Genomic DNA, 25,359 nt, shown 5'->3' on the forward strand with positions numbered 1-25,359 from the left:
CATCCGGCGTAAAGAAGCCCCCAACCCAGACCCCCGGGCCCGCCTACAGTAAGAACCAGAACCTCCAGACCTATAAACCCACCTACTGTAAAAACCAGAACCTCCTGACCCATAAACCCATCTACAGTAAGAACCAGAACCCCCAGATCGATAAACCAATCCAGAGTAAGAACCAGAACCCCCAGACCCATAAACCAACCTATTGTAAGAACCAGAACCCCCAGACCCATAAACCAACCTACAATAAGAACCAGAACCCCCAGATCGATAAACCAATCCAGAGTAAGAACCAGAACCCCCAGACCCATAAACCAACCTACAGTTAGAACCAGAACCCCCAGAACCTACAGACCCCCCAGACCCTTAAACCCACCTACAGTAAGAACCAGAACCTCCAGAGCCCCCAGACCTCTAAGTCTTCTTACAGTAAGAACCAGAGCCCCCAAAACCAGAACCAGACTGGCCAGACCATCATGATTTTAGAATTAGTGAAAGCATAAAAAAAACTCTTGTGTGTTGGTGACTAACAGCGTGTTTCTGTCCTGACCACATGACTGTGTCCTTCAGCCTGTGCCAACTGCAGCGGCCTCTCTGCTCTGGGACACAGACTCTCCTCTCTCGAGACCAAGGTAAGTCACATCATAACACTTCATGTTTATCACACAAGGAATACACTCATGTCAGTTTACCAAAGCCACCACCAGACATGACTCTGCTCAACATTGTGGAGGAACAAAAACCACACTAAAGGAGGTAAACAACAATGAACAGAACAAAACCAGGACTAAACAGGGACTAAACCAGGACTCAGGGTGTGCAGCCTGTGCTCTTACTGATGTAAAAAAGTCACACTTTTGTAAAAGTACACACATAACTGAACCTGTGTGGCCAGAGTCTTAACCTGCAGATAGAGACACCTACACTGTTTTTTATCAGTACAATATATGGGCAGATTGTTCCTAGTGAAAGTGAATGACTGTGTGCTCGTGCTGGGGTTTATGCAGTGACCATTCAGATCAGAGAGAGCCTTTTTAGGTTTGAACTACATTCCAGCATTGAAGTTCATTCTGTTTTCTGATTGGATGATCATCCTGAGAACCAAAACAACAAATTATAACAACATGACCTTCAAACTTTAATTTCAGATCCAGCTGCTGACATCCTCTGGGTCTTCGTCACATCGCCCCCTTCAGGTTAAAGGAGGTGTGTCTCTGATGGGGGCAGTGCCGTCACAGGGAGCTCCTGGAGAGCAAGGCCCAGCTGGTAAATACAAACTCCCACTTTCAATCAAATGTTTCTATCAACTCATATTAAATGTACAGTGTCTGTAGTGACACCACTGGACCTCGAATATCCACAAGTGCAACTGGGCACAGGTAAGGAAGGGCATCTGAATTATGTCCACTCTAACTCAAGATGATGGATCAACTAGTCCGGGGTCTGATACCAGACCAGTTACACAGTTCCTTACAAATCCTGCCCCTCTTCCTCCCTCTTGCTCCCCTTCAGTCCTCCAGACCCCCGCCCTCACTCTCCCTTCTAGTCCACCAGACCCCCCGTCACTCTCCCCTTTAGTCCTCCAGACCCCATCACTCATCTCCCCTTTAGTCCTCCAGACCCTGCCCCTCATCTCCCCTTTAGTCCACCAGACCCCGCGCCTCAACTCCCCTTTAGTCCACCAGACACCCTGTCACTCTCCCCTCTAGTCCTCAAGACCCTGCCCCTCAACTCCCCTTTAGTCCTCCAGACCCTGCCCCTCATCTCCCCTTTAGTCCACCAGACCCCGCACCTCAACTCCCCTTTAGTCCACCAGACCCCCCGTCACTCTCCCCTCTAGTCCTCAAGACCCCACCCCTCAACTCCCCTTTAGTCCTCCAGATACTGTTCAGTTTAGCAGCTCAGTTTGACATGTGTATGTGGGAGGAGTTTACTTACTGCGTTGCTTATAAACTACACAGGAAAATTTGGCCGACATCCTGAGTTGTGTGACTGTTCTCTTTCAGGTCCTCAGGGGGAGAAGGGCAGAGATGGACTTCCTGGCAGAGATGGTAATGCCCCCTCCTCTTTGGCTCTTTAGGATAAGGTCTGTATGCTGACTGTATGTGTCCTCTCTCAGGGACACCAGGCTCTAGGGGGCCAGCCGGCCCCATGGGGCCTCGAGGGGACGCAGGGACGAGGGGCCCGTCTGGAAGCCCAGGGGCCCGGGGCCCGGCTGGACCAGCAGGTAACACCCAAGACACACTCACACTGCTCCTCACCCACAATACCAGAAAGTGTATATCCATGTCACCATGTCTGGAACCATCCATGTCTGGAACCAGGAAGTTTGTATTAGTGCCATTTTTGTCTTTTCTGGTTCAGAAGTTTTCAGGATTACAAATGGACAATTATTACATTCAGAAACTTCATGAATTAAATTAGACATTTTCCCAGGGTATAGTAGTACCAGTTAACCCTTAAGGCACACAGTGTTCCCTGCAGCAGAGACTGCAGGCTCTAGAGGACAGACAGAATGAAATAAATCTAATTAATACTGTGAATTATTTATTTGAGGTTTGGCTGAGCCACCATACCTTTATTTAAGTTTGAAATCTGAACATCAGGTCTGTGTGCACTGTAATGTTTTTCCCTCCATCTCCAGAAAGACCTCTTTTGTATTTAACCTTAAATCTATGTTTTACCTTTGGAGGGTTTTATGTGTCTCTTACACATGCACATGTACTGGTCTTTTTTGGCTCCGTTTGGATCAGAGCTTTTGTTTCTGTCTCCATCTTAAGCCTGTGTTCTCAGTGCTTTGGGGAGCTCCATCAGTATTTTATGGTGTCTGTAACAAGCCCAGTGTTTGTCAGAGGTAAAGACACCATCAGCTTTTGTGTCAGAACAAGAGGCCTTATACCAGCAGTGTGTGTGCATGGGGACTTATAACACTGTGGGGCCTAAAGTCTCCCATCACAAAGATCAACAGCATAGTTTAAAGTTCAGACACGACCGGGTTGAGATAGGTTAAGGTTAGACAGTAGTGACAGTATGTTTTGTTTTGTTTTTTAGCTTTGTACCATGGTTCCTTCATCACAAACATGCCTGAAGAGGATTTATATGTCATCCATGCATGTTTGAGTAATCTAGTGATCTCTTGTACGCCCTATTCAAACCTTTCTTATGGTTAGCAATACGAGTCTGTACAAGGCTCCTCCCATAAGCCTACATCACTCATTCTCCCACACGACAATTTTCCATAAATACACAAACACATGATACAAAACTGTACACAGCAACTTGGCAAACGTGAAGTGATGTGCAGGAGTTTCATTAGTGGGATGCTGTTTGGATGGTGATAAAGCTCTGAAGGGGGAGTCTTAGTGCATCAAAAACAAAGTTGTAACACGGTGCTATGTGTTACAGTTAACACCCCATGGAAGTATAAAACCCCGCAGCTTTAAAACAGCTTATTTAAACTGAGAAGTGAAACAGTGTGGACCACATTTGCACAGAAAATCAGCTCTCATCCCAAAGTTTCAGATAGTGACTCCCCTCGAGTTTATGCAAGGCTCAGAATGGATTTATTCAGACAGGAGGAGTCTTCACATGCAAATTAGCCTCACAATGCCAACTCATGCTTTCAGAACTATAGAGTAGAAAATATGAAAACTTAAATTAACCCTCTTTAAATATGGTCTTTCATGTATAAATAAAATAATATAAAGAATAAATAAAGTATACTTTCGCTAGACACTTAATTACACAATAAAACAGTAGAAAATGTACCTCACTGGCCACATGACTCAAAGAGAATAAAATACACATCTTCGAATGTTCTCTTGAGGAAACTTAAACTTCAATTGCAATAGACCTTTTTCACAACAGCCGGAAGTGCCCCGCTGTAGGTTTATGGAACTTCTGGTTAATTGTTTTCTATAATGAAATATTTGTGTAAATGTCTCATGTATTTTCCAGCAGCTTCATAAATCTGCCCCATCGCCAAATCTTCAACCAACAAGGTCCACAAAGGATAAACATTCTAACATGAACAATTATTCTCAACTATCAAGGAAAGAAAGACGAAAATTTAAAGGAGAACAACAACAACGCATTAGTGAACTACTCCTGAGCAAAAGTAACGCTATGGTCATGAATAAAACAAAGTACTGTATTTTCTGGGCTATAGGTCACACTCTTAAGCCTCCAACCGTATAAAAAACGACTGCGCGCCCCACAATCCAGAGCGCCCTATACACGAATCCACTCAGATGTCCCAGCACGACTTCAGTAAACTACAAAGCCACACCACCCACAGAACACACAAACACACACGAGCAGACAGCGACCACACAGCCAAAAACACCCACAGACACACTCATCACTCCACGCCGACGTGGAACGGAACGGAGGAACGGACCGAAAAAGCAAGTGCAATGTGCCACTTCTAGACACAACTGAACAACTGAGTCACTGCGAACACGCCGACAATCCAGCGGCCCCAGACAGCACCCTCCCTACACGCCACAACTGAACAAAGCCCAGAGTCAAACGTTCGTTTTTCCGTATTTTGCGTCCTGTCCAAGGGCGTCCGGGTTTTTTTTTTAAGTGATGCAAATGTCCGGGTTTTCATTACTGTTCTTTGAGGGCATTAAACTGAGCGTCTCTCGTAGCGTCTGTGACTCAGAAGGAGTGAGACACAAACAGTCGGTCAGTCTGCAACATGCTGAAACCCGTCTCCGTTTTCCATCCTGGTTGGGACAAGTGGGAGTCCATGTGCACAGGTTGCGAGGTGTGAGTACAGTGGTCCCTTTACAATGGTTTATCGCGGGGGTTACGTTCTAAAAATAACCCGCGATAGGTGAAATCCGCGAAGTAGTCAGCTTTATATTTTACAATGATTCTATCTGTTTTAAGTCTGTAAAACCCCTCACCACACACTTTATATACTTTTCTCACACAAGACAGGTGCAACCCTTTTTACATCCTTCTTAAAACTTATTGCTGCTGTCGTCCTTTTGTTATTCTCCTCCTTCTTTATGTAATGAACCCAAGATTCATTTATTCCGTAGAGTCATTTTTGGAGATCCCCAGTGCAGGACCGCACCCGACCATTAACCCCAGATTATATGAAGCTTTTGCGCTGCCTACGCCATGGACTGAACTAAGACTAAACCAGGACTAACCCAGGACTAACCTAGGACTAATTCCAGGACTGAAGAGGAGGACTAATCCAGGCCTGAACTAGGATTAAAACAGGAGTAAACCAGGACTTAACCAGAACTGAAAGAGGACTCACTGTCGGGACGGCCTCGGAGGCGACTGCAGGAGAAAGGACCGGATCAGCTCCACACCTCACGGAGGAAAACGCCCGATCACGCTTTGTGGACAAACTGATCGGCGTTCTCTCTCTTAAGTCCAAGATTAGTCCTGGTTTAGACCTGGTTTAGTCCTGACCCACCCGTGAGTAAAAAAAAAAAAAAAAAGAAAAGAAAATAACATGCAAAATTGACAGAAAAAAAAGGAAAAGAAAAAAAACTGCAAAACAGAACACAAAAGGTGAAACGCGATATAACAAGGGACGACTGCAGCTCAATGTCGAGGCCCCACCTCCCACCCCCGGTAAGGTGTCCGGGTTTTCACAAATGGAAATATATATATTATATATATATATATATATATATATATATATATATATATATATATATATATATATATATATATATATATGTATATATCACTACCATGAACGCGCCAAACAAAGTCCCACTGACCCATCCAACTGTTGTGTTTCCTTTAAAGTCCGGTGCGGTTTATTTGTGAAAAACGTTCAAAAATAGATCATTCTATGACAGTGCACCTTATAATCCAGAGCGCCATATAGCCCGGAAAATACGGTAATGAGTAAATCGTGAATAAGTAACTTGTGAACTCAAGACTGACTCTAGAATTCTCCTTTAAGTTTTCATCTTTCTTCCCTTGATAGTTGTGGATAAATTGTTAGAATGTTTATCCTGTGTGGACCTTGTTGGATGAAGATTTAGTGATGGGACAGATTTATGAAGCTGCTGGAAAATACATGAAACATTCCCACAGATATTTTGCCGTAGAAAAGCATTAACGTAAGTGATGTTTACCTACATCGCTGCACTGCGGCTGTTGTGAAAAAGGTCTATTGGAAGTGGAACAAATACAAGGTTCCCCTTTTCCCTGTATTATAACCAAAATAAAAAATTAAATGAATTAAAATGAATTTACTCAAAACGTATTTACTTATTTATTAGTATTAATTGTTTTTTAATATTTTACTGAATTTCAATCTGACTATTATAAAACTGGAACATAAATGTATGACATTGACGGCAGCTACAACTCACATGGCTCTTTCTTACAAGTTTGTACTAGATCAAATGTTTTCAAAAAAGATCAAGACAGTGTGTAGTGGTCTGATTCTTGTCACAAAGTTTTGCGTTTACAATACACGTTCAGAACTGAAGGGCAGACTGCAGACTTATGAGAACTGTTGGATATTTCATGTTTAAACCATGATCTAATCATAAGGATTTACGTCATGGAGACCTGATTTGTGTCCTCATAATGTAGCCAGGTCCCTGTAATGTGAGTGTGTGTACAGTTTAGTACCCACAATGTGATGAATCTGTGCATCACACACACAGGGCCTTATGATTTCCATATGGAGCTTGTTATTGTTTTTTCTATCTCCATTACTTCATGAGGAGGCAGGGGATGTGTGGCTCTGAGTGGAGGAAGTGAGGTGGGGAGGAGAGGTGACAGGCTTTTCTGCAGCTCAGACTGGACAGTGGGTTCTCACTGGAAGAGTACTGAGTATTCATACTCAAAAAGTCCTGTTCACAGGACAGAAATGTTTTCAAAAAATCTTTCCTGAATGTCTTTAGAATGATCTGGAGCTGTATCAACAAGTGTCAGAACACATAGACTAGTATACACACATGGACCAACATGAACCTACTGCACCACTGAACGATTACACACATATAAAACACATGGAAAAAGAAAAGAAAGTACTACCAGTTGAAGATTCTATTGTCTAAAGAAAGAGTGTTTTTACTACCATCGTGGTATCAGAATTAGTATGGAGTATCGAGTCTATTAATTAGTATTGAAATCATTTGAAATGCTGGTATTATGACAGCCCTTGGGTGTTGATTCGGATCTGTATTTAGACATAAATTTGTCCAAAATGTGTCTATCACATGGCACTAATCTCTCTACTGATGCACAGTACTATACCACAGAAGTAATGTTACTTCCTGTTTACAACTTTTGCTTTTAGGGCTTGTGTATTTCTGGGGCAGTGCTGGGAGATATAAAGAGGGGGTGTTATGCAAATAGATTTTTGGAGCTTTATTTCATGTTATAATATTGTTCTTTCATCTAAAACATGTCTGAAGAAGTTTAGGCCTTTGTGTCTCAGTCAAAGGTCTCAGTGCAGAGGAGGACTGGACAGGGAGGGTCAGCTGATCCTGTCAGGGCAGTTTGAGGAGAGGAAGAGCCAAAAGTGTCTCTCCTCTGTGTCCTGCAGCATCACAGCAGTATCCAGGGGGAACCAGGTGAACACAACAGGAAAGGCCTCTTTCTTACTCAGATCTGGTGTTTTAGTTGGTGATGAAATGATTCATTCCCTCAAAGTGTTTCCTCTGGAAGGTCTTCTGCCACATTTGCTGCCTGTAGCTTTGTAAAAAGCCTGTAGCATCTTAAATGTCCATAACTAACAAATAACTCATTTCACATAATCCAATAGTACTTCTCTCCTGCAAATGTTGCACTTCTTAGTTGGTTCATATTCCATGGTATAGTGTTAAAAACTGAGCTCAAAAAACAAAAAGTTTAAAACAGCTTGGTGTGTGAGGTTGATAGCCACAAAAGCCATCCGTTGCCATGGGAAGGGAAGGGGGAAAATAAAGCGACTGGAGATTCAGAGAGTCAAAAATGAAAGGAGACATATTAGACACTTTAATACATTCTTTTCTGCAAATATAACATTTTCAAATCAATCATCAATCAGTATGTTCTGTGTTACAGTTAATACCCCATAGAAGTGTAATACCTCCTCTTTACAGTAAACACAGTGACACACATTTTTGTAGTAGTCTGATATAAACATATATGGTCTTAGAAGACATTTTGCATCAGCCAATCACAGCACAGATCAGTGCTATGTGTCCTCCCTCCTGAGAGATGCTGTGGAATCTCCCTCCCATCCCATATGAAAACATTACAGATGAGTGAAAACTCGAGTGTGTGTAAACAGACCCTAAATAACACTGATGAGCCTGTCCTCTTGATACTTGATACTCAGGGTGTTCTACATGTATCTCTATGGTGGAATGTTTAGCTTATCATGGAGACACGAGGCACACAAGTTTTAAGATTGTCTGAAAACTCAAGAAAATTATAAAATGGATTTAAAGAATACTTTCAGGACCCTGTGGTCAATATGAGTGTTTATGATCCTGTTTAGGAATTTGATCTTCAACAAAAAGGCGACAGTGACTAAGTGAAAAACTGTTGACTAATGCTAACTAGTTTGTCACTGTATTTTTATTTGTGAGAGGGACTGGTTTAACAGCACAAACCAGCTCGCCTACTGTACTTCCAGCTGAGTCAGCTCTTTCTGGTCAGATTCTGTTAAAATAAAGATTTCAGAGAAGTGTAATAAAGCCTCGGACAGAGCATGCCTCCTGTTAGCATTACATCTCCAGGAAATGTGGATAACATCAGCTGTAACGTGTCCACAGGCACCCATCCACCCACCCACTGCCCTGTGGCTAAAGAGGGTGGGTGTCCCTGCTGTGAGGGCGGGTGTGGGTGTCATGGCTGTGAGAGTGGGTGTGGGTGTAATCCTCCATCTTGGTGCTCCTGACTGTGCACCTGCCAAAGAGCTGGGCTCTCTGGGTTAGAGGTGCTGCCTCAGGCTTCAGTCATGTAACTGTTACAAAAACATCAGCTCTGAAATATGAATCTGAAATTACTCCCACAGAGACAGAAGAGAGACTAGAGCATATATCTGAGAACTACACTGTGAATGATACATTGTACTGCTGAACATTACTCCATTGACTCCTTTGCAGTATCCCCCAGCATGATGTCCCTGCAAAATGTAATGTTATTTAAACTAAAACTTGTATGTGTATGTAATGTAGATCATTATTTTCCTTACTGTTTATTATAAAGCTCAATATCAGTTATAAAGCTGGATAGTTAGAACAGGTCCAGTCAGTTCCTGTTCAAACCCTCGGCCCTTCACAGTGACATTTCTCTGTACAAGCAGCAGACCGTCATTTATGGTGTTTTATTTTTGAAAATGCCTGAACATATGAATAACAAATACAAATGAGTAAAGAGCAGTAGGTGAAGATAAGGAGTAGTTTTTTTCCAGCACTGAACCCACAGATACAGAATATTAGAGGATTACTCAAACATGCATGAATCACTCAAGGTGCAACTGTGATGAAAGAACCCCACTAACTCGTCAACTCCTAACAGTTCATTTGATAAAGATCCTTTAGGGATGCACCGATACAGATACTGATATCGAATATCATCACCGATACTCACTACTACTTTATGTAATAAGACTATTTACATGAAAGTCTTATGTTGTGTGAACTTACATTGAGCTTTTCAGTAGTTATGTGAAAGACAAAGCACAGCTGTGATCTCTTCTGTAAAAAGTAAACTGTAGAAATAGGAAGGAAATACCCTTGTGTCTCTGCACTGGAACTGAAAAAGCTGGATTACTGCGTCCCCATACTACAGTACCATGTAACACACTATCCAAGTAACTGAATGTCACTTGAATGTAAACCCAAAACCCAAACCCAACACCTTAAACCCAAACCCAGCACCAGCCGAGTGTTGTGTTATTTTACACTGTGCAGTACTTTGTACTTAATGACGTAAGTACAATAAATCAAGTCTAGAGTTACATGTACACAAACATGTCTCCTGGTGTTTGCCTAAATAATTAGCAGTATGTGCACATAAACAGCAGCATGTCTTCAGTGTGGTCCAGGCCAGTGGGCAGACATACCCATGAGCTCTGCTCTGCTCTGCTCTAGTCTGATCTGCTCTGCTCTGCTCTAGTCTGGTCTGGTCTGGTCTTCTCTGGTCTTCTCTGGTCTGGTCTGGTCTTCTCTGGTCTGCTCTAGTCTGGTCTGCTCTGGTCTTCTCTGGTCTGGTCTTCTCTGGTCTGGTCTGGTCTTCTGTGCTTGATTTTGCAGAACAGGGTTTCTTTAATAGAGATGTGTGTCATGTGACGTCATATCCTCCTCTGTTCTTTTGTCTCCTAGGTCCCCGTGGGCCCCCAGGGCTCCCAGGAGACAGGGGGCTCCCAGGCCCCCCCGGCCCCCCAGGACCACCCGCACCTGTCAGCGCACGCATCCCAGAACCAGAAGGTAAACTCACCACTGTTCCACTGTTTGTGTGCCCATGGGCCAAGTGCTGGTGATGACACCAGTGTGGTCAAGAGTTTGGATGGTCTAGTTTGTTTTGGCATCAGTGGAAACACACATCCTCTGATTGATTAATTCTTCTTTAAACTAGGGAGAATTGATCAGTTATTGGTGATATCAGTTATCATATTTTTACAAATGTCAGTATCACTCAGATCTTCAACATTTAGCCTCTATCTGACTGCTCCAGTCGGTGAGTGTCATTCTCAGTCTTCAGAGCATGTGTGCTTTTCAGCAGACTTTGAGCAGACTAAATGAGGATTCATCTGTATTTATATGAATATAAATACATTTTATTATTATTTTTACAAGTTCATTTGTAAACTCCACTTTATACATTTGGTCCTTGCAGTGGATAATATCGAGATTGGCAAATAGTGATTATCGGCCACAACAGTGAGATAAATATTGCATTTCAGTAGAGACAAACAATCCATATTAGAGCGTCCTTATTTTAAACCAGCCCCCTGGAGGTCAGCGTAAAAAACACACATTCAGAGTGAAGTGGAGGAGCGGGCTAGTGTTGGCTGCCAGGCTCATGGGGCATCCTGTGGTGAGGGCTGTTGAGGTTGGCACAGGTCCCTCTCTCGCCTCACAGCACCAGAGAGGGGAAGGGGGGGCTTCCTTCACTAAACACCCTCATGTTTACCCTCTGCCCAGTGAGTCTTTCAAGTGTACCACAGGAGGCACGGCAGGAGGCCAAGCAGACGAGCAGAGAGAGAGAGAGAGAGAGAGAGGGAGAGAGAGAGAGGAGAGAGAGAGGGAGGAGGTGGTGGAGGAGAAGGACAGAGGGAACAGAGGAGGGCTCCTTCAGGGTGAGGGAGGAGGACAGATAGAGCAGATAAGGAGTGGTTCAGAGGGAGAGGATATAGGGCAGAGGGAGCAGAGGAAGCAGACTGTGTGTTTGAGCTCATATGACTGACCACAGAAAGCAGGCTAAAGAGCATTTCCAGAAAGAGGAGTGACCAGGAAACTATGGAGCGGTCAGGAGGGCTTATGCACACTCCAGATGATCAGAGATCTACTTTGATTCATTTGTCACAGTCACAAGTCTGAATGGAAAGTACAAGAGCCGCATCAGGGTTTGTTTGAATACCGGTACTTTTATCAGGTTTGGGCAAACACATGTCATTACACACTTAACATTGTGACCTTACGACGTTGGTAATTCTCCAAACTACATGATGTATTTACAAAATATGATGTGATTTCTCACTCACTCCAAAAAGAGATTGTTCTCAGCAGTGATCTTTGTACTATTGTGCCTACTTTTGTCATTTAAATGAGGATACTGCCCCCTAGAGGATGTTGCCAGTTAGTGCAGCTTGTGTAGACAGGACCGGTGAAAATGTACAAATGCATTTATAAAGAAGACACTGTGGAGTGACAGCTCTTCAGACACATGATCTGTGACATTTGTGACAGTTTAAGACTAAAGGAGATATGTTTTTTTATGTTCAGCTCGAGGAAAAGACCACTTCTTCACCAACACGTTTCATGACTCCAGAGGGGCCCCTGTGCCTGGCCCCCAGGGGCCACCAGGGCCAGTGGGTGAGTGTGGAGTATAATTTCTTTGTACTTATTGTTTAGAGAGTTTGAGTAGTAATTTGAGAATGAGAATGTGAATTCACTGAGCAGACATAGTGTATACTTACTTAGTACTACATGGACAGAGCCCTGCATGGCCCCGAGCTGGACAGGCCCCATGGAGGCAGCACCCATACTCTGGTCACTGTCAGATATATGAAGGGCACTTACAACATCACTATCAAATCTGAGCTCCTCAACAGCACATGACACTGTACTTTTGTGATCTGCAGGTCCTCCTGGTCCCAGAGGCCCCTCAGGACCCCCTGGGCCCCCAGGGCAGAACGTGAGTACAGAGCTTGTACTATACTAAATGTCAGCGCTGTCATGTGCACTATGTCATCCCATGTCCTTTGTGCAGGGTAAATCTGGAACACCAGGGGCCCAGGGCCCTGTAGGGCCAAAGGGAGAGCGTGGTGAGAGAGTGAGTATGACACACTGACCTCATGTGTTCATCATGTGTCTGACCTCATGTGTTCATTATGTGTGTGACCTCATGTGTTCATTATGTCTGACCTCGTGTGTGTGTCTGACCTCATGTGTTCATCATGTGTCTGACCTCATGTGTTCATCATGTGTCTGACCTCATGTGTTCATTATGTGTCTGACCTCATGTGTTCATCATGTGTCTGACCTCATGTGTTCATTATGTCTGACCTCATGTGTTCATTATGTGTCAGGCCTCATGTGTTCATTATGTGTGTGACCTCATGTGTTCATTATGTCTGACCTCGTGTGTGTGTCTGACCTCATGTGTTCATTATGTGTCTGACCTCATGTGTTCATTATGTCTGACCTCGTGTGTGTGTCTGACCTCATGTGTTCGTTATGTGTCAGGCCTCATGTGTTCATCATGTGTCTGACCTCGTGTGTGTGTATGACCTCATGTGTTCATCAGTATGTCATGTGTGAGCTCTCTTCTGTTCTAGGGTCCTGCTGGGGCCCATGGAGAGCGGGGCTTCAGGGGAGAGCCGGTAAGGACTCACACAGGTCTACTGTTTTTTCTTTGTAGACCTTCAGTGATTTGACAATAAAAGATTTGATACCTGAAAACCTGACAGCAAAATGATATCGAATGTAGTTGTTTAGTTACATCCTAATCTTCCTATTTACACAGTGTAAAAAATTTAAAACAGTGGTGCCAACACAGAACTCTGAGGGACTCTATTAAAGCTTTTACATTTTACATTTTGATTTTAAGAGATACAGAGTGTACAGAGACATACAAGGTACTATATCATATTTGATATCATGATATGACACCTGTCCTCTGTGGTTTTCATATGTTCCCAGGGAGTACCAGGTCCAAAGGGAGAGCCTGGAGAGAAGGGGTTACCGGTAAGGCTGAGTACATGATCTTTGATAACTGTGCAGATGTGTGTCTAATATCACTGTTCTCTTTACCTCCTGCTCATTGTACAGAGCAATCTCAATGTAAGACCATTTCATTTACAGTTTCAAGAACACATGTTATGCAGAATCGACATTTTGGACCTTTTAACCATGTTATACTGCTGTCAGAAACATACCTAGAGTTGTATTTTGTTTCATTTACTCTTGTTTCATTAATCCAAAGTTGTCTTCTCTGAGCACTCAAAATGCCTTTTGTTGCATCATAGATAAAACTCTAAACTTCTCCTGTGCAATTTTGAAGACCATAAACTATCACAGGACTCATTCTGTGGTCAAGTTAAAGTATATTTTGCAAATCCAGATATTATTTGAAGTGTGAAAATGTGAACTGACCACGCGCATGTTTAAAAGAGAATGAAAGATGAATGCATAATATGTGTCCTTTAGGTTTAGTGACCCGCCGTTCGCGGTGAGCCTTTACCCCTCCAGCCTGGGACGTGTGTAGCTCATTCAGAAGCACTGTGGCGTCCTGTACATCTGTGCTGTTCTTTGTGATTGTGATTTGTGTCGTAGATTCATGTTCTTGTTGTTGTGGTGGTGTTGGGGGCGAGGTCTGTGCCCTGTCCTGCTCCTGCTCTCTGCCCACAGCTTCTTTCATCACTCTCTCTCTTTGGCATATACATTCACCACGCTAGAATTCAAACTGATAGTGGCCAAAGCAGTGTACCAACATTTGACTGATCCAGCATTTAGACAGCAGTTACCTCCAAATGAAAACTTCCTCAAACTCGACTTGGAGGGTGCAGTATATGCCAAAGAGCCACATTTGTCGTATATATGTGTACAGTGTTGGGGATAGTGGGGACACAGGTTTCAGTGGAGTGGATACAGCTGCCTTTACTACTCCATAACAGTGCATGACAGTATGAACCAAACCAGTAACTCAATGTGTGAAATGTGTGATGCATTAACCTGCTGTGACCTCCTGCATGCACCTTTCTCTTTCTCTGTCTCTGTCTAACGTTTTTTTTAAATTTTTTCAGAATATGTGTATGTCTATGATAATTGAATGTTTTGGTTATAACATTTATAACAAGATCAAATATAATGAGCCTCATTCATTAGTGTTCTTATGAAGTCATTATATCATAATTAAGACCTCATACTTAGACTAAACCGGAACAAGCCTAAACTGGAACTAACGGCATTGCAAGAGTCAGGACTAAACTCCAGTCTCATCCAGGAGAGTACCATAGTTACTTAGAAAAAAATAGTCATAAAAATGTACTCTATAGGCTCTATTCACACTTTTTTTAATTAGATCAATTATAATACACAAAATTGGCAATTTATAAAAGGGAAAAAAAAGAAAGAATACAATGATGAAGAAAACCAGGCCATTTTCTCACTTTTTACTGTTGCCAACAGCGCCCAAAGGAAGTCATCATCCAAATGTTTCCAAACATCTGCCGGTTTTGTGACGTAAGAGTGAATAGAGCCTATTACAAGTACAAGGAAAACACAAAGTACGCATAAAAAGTAATACTCACTTTTCTTTTTTATGAAGTTTTGATTCATTAAATGTGCACTGTATAACTTTTCGGGTGGAGGGTCCATCAAATGCTTTTCTCCATGATGTTATTGCTTTTTCTGGAATGTTTCAAAGTATGATATTAAACTTTTCTATCTTCATGGACACCAACCCAGACCAAGTTACAGGTCAGATCTGTGGAGAGGCGACCCTGTTCACAGTCAGAATGTTTGTTTTACTGGGTATGTTTGAGCTATAAAACTGCATTTAACTGAATTAATATAAGATGGAGATGTTTAATGTCACACTGTGGCATGTCGTGGCACAGCAATGACATATCCAGTGTTGCCATAGTTACTTTGAAATAATAATCTGACTACTAACTACTGATTACTTCTTCAAAAAATAACTTAGTTAAGTTACTGACTACTTGATTTTAAAAGTAACTAAGTTAGATTACAAGTTACTTTATTAGTTACTTTCAGCAGCGGCTGATCTCCCCCCTTCTTGAAGCAGACAACACTTTGTCTCCAGCACAGAGTGAACAACAAACCTTTCTGTTGCCATCCTCAGCTGAAATCAAATCAAAATAATGTTTGTATTTCTAGCTGCAGAAGTCGTACCTCTCTCCCTCCTGTTTACATCGGACTCGTGGAGGAGCAGAGATGACGTAAAATCTGGTGTCACCAGAGACGATTTATACGATCTTTGGGGTCACATAACCCACGTCACAAAAAAATATAAATAAATAAATAACCTACGTCGCCCTGAAATGCAAAAATAGTAACACAAAGTGTATTAGATAAGTAACTCAAATCTGACTACTGGTTTGGAAATAGCACTGTGTTAGAATACTCCTTACTGGAAAAAGTAGTCACATCTCTGGCATCACTGGACATATCCATAGAAACAAGCAGATGATGGACCCTAAACCAAAACGTTACATAGTGCAACTTTTAACTGTTTGAAGCTGTTCAGTCATAGCAGGCGATGCTGTGTCGCTTTGTGTTTGTAGAGGAGGGAACCACGTTGAGTTTATTTGGTTTATTTTACAGGGACCATGTTCAGAAGCATTAATTTAAAAAAAAGCATAAATAACATAAAACAAGGCATTATATATACGAAAATAGTTCAACAGCACAAGGAGAGCTAAAAAACAGGACAACAGATAATCAGAATCAGAACTATTCCTTACGTGGCTGGTGTTTCTGATTTCAAACCTACAAACACTTACACCTACAAACACTTTAAGACAGAAACTGGTCCACCCAAAGGACAAAACACCGAGCCACAGACAAAGCAATGTTGTCTACTCCATTCAGTGAAGTGAAGACTCCAGTGAACACTACACTAGAGAAACAAAACAGACACTTCATAAGAGGATGAACCAACACAGACGAGAGAGCAGCACAGGACCTCAGTCTGCTGTACATCTCCTGGTTTGAGAGTTAAGGAAAAACAATCCATTACATTATTACAGTATTAAAGTATACAGTATTACAGTACAGTATTACAATATTACAATATTACAGTATTACATTATACAGTATTACAATATTACAGTATTGCAGTATTGCAGTATTACTGTATAGAGTATTACAGTATTATAGTATTACAGTATAACAGTATAGAGTATTACAGTATGCAGTATTACGTTATACAGTATTACAGTATTACAATATTACAGTATTACAGTATTGCAGTATTACTGTATAGAGTATTACAGTATTATAGTATTACAGTATAACAGTATAGAGTATTACAGTATGCAGTATTACGTTATACAGTATTACAGTATTACAATATTACAGTATTACAGTATTGCAGTATTGCAGTATTACTGTATAGAGTATTACAGTACTACAGTATTACAGTATTACAGTACTACAGTATTACAGTATTACAGTATTACATATTACAGTATTACAGTATTGCAGTATTACAGTATGCAGTATTACGTTATACAGTATTACAGTATTACAATATTACAGTATTACAGTATTACAGTACTACAGTATTACAGTATTACATATTACAGTATTACAGTATTACAGTATTACAGTATTACAGTATGCAGTATTACGTTACACAGTATTACAGTATTACAATATTACAGTATTGCAGTATTGCAGTATTACAGTACTACAGTATTACAGTTTTACAGTTTTACAGTTTTACAGTATTAGAGTATTACAGTATTACAGTTTTACAGTTTTACAGTATTACAATATTACAGTATTACAGTATTACAGTTTTACAGTATTACAGTATTACAGTTTTACAGTTTTACAGTATTAGAGTATTAGAGTATTAGAGGATTACAGTATTACAGTTTTACAGTATTACAGTATTACAGTATTACAGTATTACAGTTTTACAGTATTACAGTATTACAGTTTTACAGTTTTACAGTATTAGAGTATTAGAGTATTAGAGGATTACAGTATTACAGTTTTACAGTTTTACAGTATTAGAGTATTAGAGTATTAGAGTATTACAGTTTTACAGTATTAGAGTATTAGAGTATTAGAGTATTACAGTTTTACAGTATTAGAGTATTAGAGTATTAGAGTATTACAGACTTGTCTGTGACTGTTATATTCTCTGGATGGACTGGAGGCTGGGGGACGTGGCATGAATCCTCTCAGACAGTGGTCGCTGTGCATGGAGGCAGCATGAGAAGCAGCATGGTCCAGAGTGACTGAGCGGTGCAGTGACCGGTGTATGTTCTCCAGGAGTTAACCCTCTAACCGCCTGTGCCTGCTCACCGCTGTATCTTTCCACAGGGAGACGGCATACACCAGATCAGAGAGGCCCTGAAGATCTTAGCCGAGAGGGTTTTAATCCTCGAGACTATGATCGGTATCCATGGTGAGTAGGGCTGTAGGTCGACTAATCATTTCATTTAGAAGATCAGGATTTCTATGGGAACAGCAGAAAGGAGAAGGGAATGAGGAAATGAGCTGAAGATTTGGTATTTTGTGGTATTTATGTATAAAAAGGCAGATTAAACTCATGATTCACAAGTTTTAAAGGGCTATTTTCTGATCTCTGTTATAATGTTTTGTCACCATAAACAGACCTGGAGTTGTGCTTTGTTTCATTCACATGTTAAACACACAAATCCTGCACATTTAGGTTGAGCTGCTTCTCTCAAACAGAAAACACTCTGGTCCATCTTATGATGTAGTAATACAGGAAGTGCTTCATGGTGTTTTTACACTTTATACACCTTTTCTTGAATTATTTGGATGAATTCAGTCATGAAATTTCCAATCTGTACTGAACAAAAGGTAAAAGGAGATGTTAACTTGAAAAGTACCACCATCTGACATCACAAGGTGGAACAGAGAATTTTGAGCTTTGAAGCCCAAATAATAAAGGATTATTCAAACGTGTGAATGAATCTCCAGGTATGTTTTTGAGCATTATAACATGGCTAAAAGCTCAGAATGGTCCATTCCGTGTGATACATGACCTTTAATCTGTCTTTATATAAATCCATGGTTTCCTCGGATTCCCATGCAGGTGTAATTGATCAGAAGGCCACGTCTTCAGTCCACCAAGAAGTTCTTTAGTCAACCACAGCCCTAACGGAGAGTGAAAGTCAAAGCAGCTTTAGGCAGGGGAGGGCTCAGCGAGCAGACAGGGCACAGACAGGGCACAGACCCCTGGACAGCCAGTCCCGAGTCCTGGTTTTGGTCCAGACTCGGGGCAGACTGCTCCAGGGCTGGTCGGTCCGGTCTGAGCGGTCTGTGTACGTGTGTGTAGGACGTTAGCCTGCAGATGATCCAGGAGCTGCAGGCAGACCTGGAGCTTCTGGCTCGTAGGGTGACGCTGCTGGAGGCCATCATCTGGCCAGGTAACACGGACACACTCACCACTGCTACACGGAGAAGAGAGGCCTGGAAAACACATGACACTTACAGGAATATAAGGAAATAGTGCTGAGACTATTGAAATATTTTACACTCAATTTTAATACTGTGGAGTGGACTTGATACTCAATACTGATTCAGATACTTTCTTTAGACTGTCATTACCAACATTAAATGGTAGAACTTTCTTTTCTATTCCCATGTGTCTTATAAGTGTGTAATCCTTCAGTGGTCCAGTAGGTTCATAGTGGTTCATGGGTGTATACCAGTGTTGGGAGTAACACATTATAAAAGTAACAAATTACTGTAATGCATTGTTTTTTGCTGTAATGCAGTAATGTAGGCATTACAGGGGAAAAAAACGTAATATTTTACTGTGGGTATCGCACGTTACAATGCTTTTTTAACCTGGATTGAAGTGGTGGGTTTTTCTTCAAACAAATTCGCTAAAATCACATCGATATCAGCAGCGGTGAAACGCTAGAGACGCAAACACGTAGACCGTCGGGTAACCGCGGGCGAAAGGACCGACGCAGAACTCCGCGCTCCACGAGGCAAACCGCAGCTGACGCACGATCGCTCCTTGTAGACACCCTGCTCCACGGACTCAGGGTTCTCTCAGGAGCGGTCCTAGATTCCAAGTTCTAGTCCAAGATTAGTCCTGGCTTAGACCTGGTTCAGTCCTGGTTCAGCTCCGGTTTAGACCTAGTTCAGTTCTGGTTTAGTCCTGGTTTAGTCCTGGTTCAGTCTATATACGGCGCAAAAGTTCAGCATCTTCACAGTTATTTTGGTGAGTTTAACTTAAAAGTGCTGCAATAGTCATGTAATGTTTTACATTTTATATACTAGTATATAAAATGTATACTAGCCTATGTGCTATTCTACTTGTTTTGATACAGCTCAAGTTCATTCTAAAGACATTCTGGAAAGGCTCATTTCTGTCTTGTCAATGTGACTATGTGACTTTTAGTATCGATACCTGCTCAAATGATCTAGCTTTGATTCTAGTTTCAGTTGTTTCAGGCAGAAGAACAGGACAGGGGACAGATTCTTCCCTTTCAAAGACTTTATTAGAGTTTATCAAACAAGCAGAGCTCTTTTCTTACATAGAACAGACTATGAGGAGAGCACAACAAACATCAGCCTTGTTTCCACTGGGTCTCTTTGGATCAGTATGGGCCATTAGTGTCTCAACTGCCTGAGGTTAGCTGCACCAGTCTGTCTGAAGGGGTCTGGAAAGGGGTCTGAAGGCGGGCCTGGTTGGCTAGCTCCCAGAGAGATCTGATCCTGGAGGCCACTCAGGGTCTGGGGCCAGAGTGACTTGGGTTGGGTGTGGTTAAAGTGACCAAACAACATGACTGGGCAAGAAAGAACACAGACTCCGGTGAAGACAAAACAGCAAAAACTGATGTAAACAAAATAATAGAATTTCAGCAAATAATAAAAAAAAAGAAAAATGTACTTCCAGTGATGGCAGCTTAAATGTTGAGCCGACGTGTGAGCAAAACAAACCCAGAGCATCACATAAAGAGAAGTTTAAACAGGCCGTAGAGGAGTGGTGAAGTGAAATACATGTAGAAAAAGTAGACCATAAACCAGAAGTAGACACAAAGGGGCCAGAGGGAGCTGCACCAAATGTCCCCAAGAGACCAGTGCCAGTGGAAAAGAGGCTTTATGATCTCCACACAAGACCCTGTCTGCTTCCTGAAAACCAGAGCGAGACAAAAGCCCAGTGTCCACCAGCCCTGCTCTGATCTTCTACCACAGTTTGGACTGTTTCCATTGGTCCAAGGTAGGGTCCACTACCTGTTTGTCATTGCTTTCCTGGAATGTTCCATAGTATATCCATGGATACAAGCAGGTGACCTGAGCAGGCCAAACTACTGGGCTGATCTGTGGAAAGGGAAGTCACTCAAAGTAAGAATATTTATGAGTGATAAACATATTTTTGAGCTATAAAAACTTATAAATGCACAAATGTAAGTTAGATAAGTATCAGGCTGTTGGTGGTGACGAAATAGCTGAGTCCAAAGGCAAAGCTCTTGATTCACCACATAGTCTAGATTCCTTCTCTCACCTGTGGTCAAGAGCTCTGCATAATGACCGAAGGGACAAGATCTCAGACACAGGTGGAGGAAGTGAGTAGGACGTCTGTGTGGAACTGGCTCTCTGTTTGTCTGTGGAAAAGCCCGTCAAACTGGCCTGTGTACTTCAGGTGAAATGTGCATGTAGTGTGTTCTAGGCCCTAGTCATAGGATGAGGAGCTCAGTCACACAGGAGGAGGAACTTGGAATAGAGCCGCTGCTCCTCCACGTGGAGAGGAGCAGTTGAGGTGGCCCCAAGGAAAATCCAGAACATGCTGGAGGGACTATGTCTCTTGACTGGGCCTGGATATTTACCTGCACTGGATACTTTTTAGACTTGGCTCGGTCACAGTCATATACAGATACTGTTAACTGCTCTGAGTGCTGTGCTGTCATGTGGCTCATTGTGGCCAGTATCCATGGATGTGGAACCAGAAATGGAAAGAGAACCAAAGTGAGTACAACCAAACCTACAGACCACAGTGGGACTGGTGGACATGTGGAAGTTACCAGAACTGTTGTTGCCAGTACTTACGTATAGAGCATGATATTTGACATCTGCTGTAGCTCTAGATTCTACTGAACACTCAGCTCAAAGAGCAAACCCCCTCCGACCGCTGTCTCTCTCCACAGAGCCTGATCTGGGGTCTGGGGATGGAGCTTATGGTACAGCGCCCCCTAGCTTCTACAGGGACAAGCGCTCCGGGTCCCTTCCACAGCGCCTGTCCACTTTGCTCTCCTCGTCTGACGGCAAACCCCGAGGGAACTAGAACTTTCCCATGATCCTACAGTACAGATAAAGAACTCCAATGGGAACTGTGGCTGGAGAAGCATGTCCAGGAGCATGGTCCCAAGGAGAACATCTCAGGGAACCCAAGCCGCTCTGTGGCGGGTTTCACGTGGAGTAAGCAATAACCACTTCCATGACTGCTGGAGGAGGAGGGGGGTCGCGCTGGTGCTGATTTTATTTTATTTTAGAAATTTTGAAGAATTTGTTTTGAAATGAAAAAAAAAAAAGGTAGTGTGGTGCTGCAATGGACTGTCGGGTCAGGAGAGAGTTTTAAAGGAGACATATTCTGCTATGTTTAAAGCGCATGTGACAGGTGTTCATGTTTTTTTGTTTGGTGGATAGTACCTGTAGTGAATATTTATCATAGTTTTAAATCCAAACTGCAGAAACAATTTACGCACAAGGACATTTTTCTGACAGTTTAACCTTTGTTTATTTCACTTATTTGTATTAGTCTAATCAGAACTATTGTGGAATTTAGACAAGTTTTTGCCCTTTTTTACATTCTGGTTGCTAGGTAACAGTTATGTCACATCTCTGCTCATGTCCAACCAGGAAGGAAAGTGATAAACTTTGCTAAAATGAAAGCTATAGAACAAACTAGGCAAGTTTAATCAAAAATCGCATCTGAAATATATTAATGTTAACTATGTGTTAGTAAAATGAGTGGTCTCACCTGTCATAAGCACTTAAGGTTTTCTAAAATACTCTTTGGTGACGTGTATCAGAATCAGGTTTTGTAAATAGCACGTTAGGACATTGTAGTCATGTGCAGTAATCTGTGTTGTATTTCAGTTTGAACATTTGGATTAAGAGTCTGATTTGGCACATACAGTTAAAGAGGGAATCCAGTATGCACAGTATAACAGCAAAGTTCATTCATCATGGTGCTGACGCGCATGGAAGGCTATGGTTAAAGGTTCTGCAAAAGTTAGTATAGCACAATATGTCCCTTTTAAAACAGGCTCAACATTTCACATTTGTGCAGCATGTTATATTTGTGGAATAGATGGAATAGAGGGACTCACTGCTGCACACAGCTTTTATCTTTCATAATGAGGCATACATGAGTTTGATTTGTACAGTATGTAACTTTTTGGACCAAAAATAAGACAAATATAAAAGCATGTGTTTTCATTATGAATGCATGAAATACATGGATCCTTACTGAGCTTGCATCTCCACAAACCTGACTCTTATTAGTCCTGGAGGAGGGCCCGCTCCAGCTGTTTCTGTGGAAATGTTGGCTATAATTTCATTTCATTTATTTGATTTGTTTGAGCCAGGTACAACAAAATTCAAAAACAGTAACAAAAATAGTGATATGTACATGGACATATTTGGGACCTGGTGCTCAAAAGGAGGAGGATGAAGTTTAAAAAACTTATAGAGTCCTACCCCAATTGTTTTACATAATCATGTGGTTCACTTTTCTTTTTTTTTTTAATATCACCTTTGGAGTGATCACCTGTCATTTGCAAAAATATACCCACATACATACAATAACATATCCACACATACATACAGACATATGCATGTATAATCTTCCACAGTATGGCATAAAAGTTATCCACCTCCATGCAGACTGTTCAGAAGTATGGTTGAAACTCTATTTCCATCAAATCATGTGGTGACTTTTCACCTCCAGAAAGTTACGTACTATCACTTTAAAGGAAATGACCTTTTTGTCCATTCATATCTGATGATTCAGTTATAGAAAGAATGAAATCCTTGTGTATTCAAATGACTTAGGAGCAGATGTAATTTATCTCTGATGCCACCTGCTGGTTTCATGTGGCAGATCCTGAGTATGAAATGAAATAACATTATGCAAAATAAGACAAATAGACCTGGGCATGTACCTGAATGCATCAGTAAATACTTGTATACATGTGTTTGTTTTTATTGCAGTTAACTGTCCATAAATGGTGCTCATGTGACATCACAACATTCTAGAAATCCTATAGTTTAACGTGAGCTGGACACAGGTCACGTTAAACAGGTCAGAGGTGGAGTTTGCTGTGTAACTATCGGATTGTTGATTTGTTGGCCTGGCTCGTTTCTCTGTCATTACTGGGTCTATCCACTTGAAACAAAAACAGAGTTGAACTCTGTCAGGAAAAATAAATAAAATTGAAATGATCTTTTCAAAACAAAAACAAATAATGATGAGGTTCAACATTTGTGGTTGGTAACTTTGAAGATTTCTACATTTCTACAGGCCCTGCCCTCTGTCTAAAATAATGAATTCAAATTGTATATCCATTTCAATCATTTCATTCCAATATATGCATGTTACATTTACAAGTCAATGCAAAAGCACCATCTTCTTCTTTTGCCAGTGCGCTCTTCACTGTGATTGGTTAAACCCACCTGTCACTCAAAGGCTGGCAATAGGAGAAGTGGGTGGGCGTGTCTGTGTTTGAGCATAGAGCTGTATTATATAAAGCACTGAATCAGCACAGATCACCTCTACTAATGACTGCTTACTCTTGTAATGACATCTCCAGCTGGTGTTTCCACTTTTCTACTGCATTTATGTAGTTATATTAAACTTCATATGTATACTGTTCATTTGTGACCAAAATGATGATGTTTTGGTTAGTTTAAGATTTATTTAATGTACCTAATCAAATATGATGCTAATAATAATGAAGAAATGTGCTGAGCATGTACACTCTCCAGTCTTTACTCACGTTTTTATGCTGTGTTGGATCATGTGGTGCTGTTGTATCAGTGAGGTAGTTTTCACGTGTCTTTTTGGTCTTTTGGTAAACTTTTTTTTAGAAGTCTGGAACCAAATAGTAAAATCATGCAAGATTAAAAAAAAATAATAAAATACTATGCAAAATCCATGTTATGTTAAGAACTTGAATATATTGTATGACTGCTACAGTTGTGTGTTTTTCCCTGTTCACTCATAAGGTGTGTTGTTTCAGATGATGCCTATGCTGTAATCTGCTGTGTAACCATTTTATACTTTTGTAATGTGGCCATGTTTGAAACAGTCTTGACTGATGTAATAAATATGTGTTTTGTACTTGTCTTTCTGAAGTCCTGTTGAGTTCTGCTTTACACTTAAGTGAACTTTGCATCAGGTTTGGATTGGAACTGGCAACTCATCTGAGAGACTCATGTGAGGCTCATTTATTTTCTGACTGCTTTCTTGAGAACCAGAACAGCAAATTATAACACATACACTTGGCCATCATGTCCAAAAGTCCAAAAAAGTGAAAATATATGTGATTTGAACATGTTCATATCTGGGGACACAGTTAGATCATGTTTATGGAATTTTAAATCTAAATCATACATACAGTTTTTTAATCCTGGTATCACAAATAATGAAAATGAACCATAAAAATTATTGCACCATCAGCTGGACAACTGGGGAGTGTTGAGCAGAGTAAATGAGGCTAAACAAGTATCATCTACATCACATCACGACCACTCTGAGGAAGAGCGCTAGTGAGCAGTCGAAACTGTCAGGTATAAAAACAAACTCTTGGTCTGAAAAAAGAACCTAATAACATAAGTATCAGCTACCAACTCTGCCATTACCAAGAGAGGCTTCATAGTAAGGGCCAAACCAACGCAAAGGTCTGTTTTTGCAGAATATAGTTCAAGGACTTCATTTTTTCCCAATAAAAAAACGAACATGTGG

General features: G+C 41.4%; 1 protein-coding gene across 1 annotated transcript in view; it reads left to right on the top strand.

Moving 5' to 3' along the window:
• emid1 (EMI domain containing 1) overlaps nucleotides 1–21,675 on the top strand; it is a 98,058-nt gene extending 76,383 nt beyond the window's left edge. The window contains exons 4-17 of the mRNA XM_055161458.1: nucleotides 1–48; nucleotides 568–629; nucleotides 1,146–1,263; nucleotides 2,004–2,048; nucleotides 2,117–2,224; nucleotides 10,311–10,415; nucleotides 11,934–12,023; nucleotides 12,293–12,345; nucleotides 12,421–12,483; nucleotides 12,989–13,033; nucleotides 13,353–13,397; nucleotides 13,482–13,493; nucleotides 17,730–17,814; nucleotides 21,539–21,675. The exon at nucleotides 1–48 is cut by the window's left edge and continues 42 nt beyond it. Coding sequence (XP_055017433.1) covers nucleotides 1–48; nucleotides 568–629; nucleotides 1,146–1,263; nucleotides 2,004–2,048; nucleotides 2,117–2,224; nucleotides 10,311–10,415; nucleotides 11,934–12,023; nucleotides 12,293–12,345; nucleotides 12,421–12,483; nucleotides 12,989–13,033; nucleotides 13,353–13,397; nucleotides 13,482–13,493; nucleotides 17,730–17,814; nucleotides 21,539–21,675 — 1,016 coding nt within the window. The remainder of the gene's footprint in view (nucleotides 49–567; nucleotides 630–1,145; nucleotides 1,264–2,003; nucleotides 2,049–2,116; nucleotides 2,225–10,310; nucleotides 10,416–11,933; nucleotides 12,024–12,292; nucleotides 12,346–12,420; nucleotides 12,484–12,988; nucleotides 13,034–13,352; nucleotides 13,398–13,481; nucleotides 13,494–17,729; nucleotides 17,815–21,538) is intronic.
• The last annotated feature ends 3,684 nt before the right edge of the window (nucleotides 21,676–25,359 follow it).

The sequence above is a fragment of the Boleophthalmus pectinirostris genome, unplaced genomic scaffold, assembly GCF_026225935.1.
Source record: "Boleophthalmus pectinirostris isolate CB_2022bp ecotype Guang Dong unplaced genomic scaffold, ASM2622593v1 HiC_scaffold_4, whole genome shotgun sequence".
Lineage (NCBI taxonomy): Eukaryota > Metazoa > Chordata > Actinopteri > Gobiiformes > Gobiidae > Boleophthalmus > Boleophthalmus pectinirostris.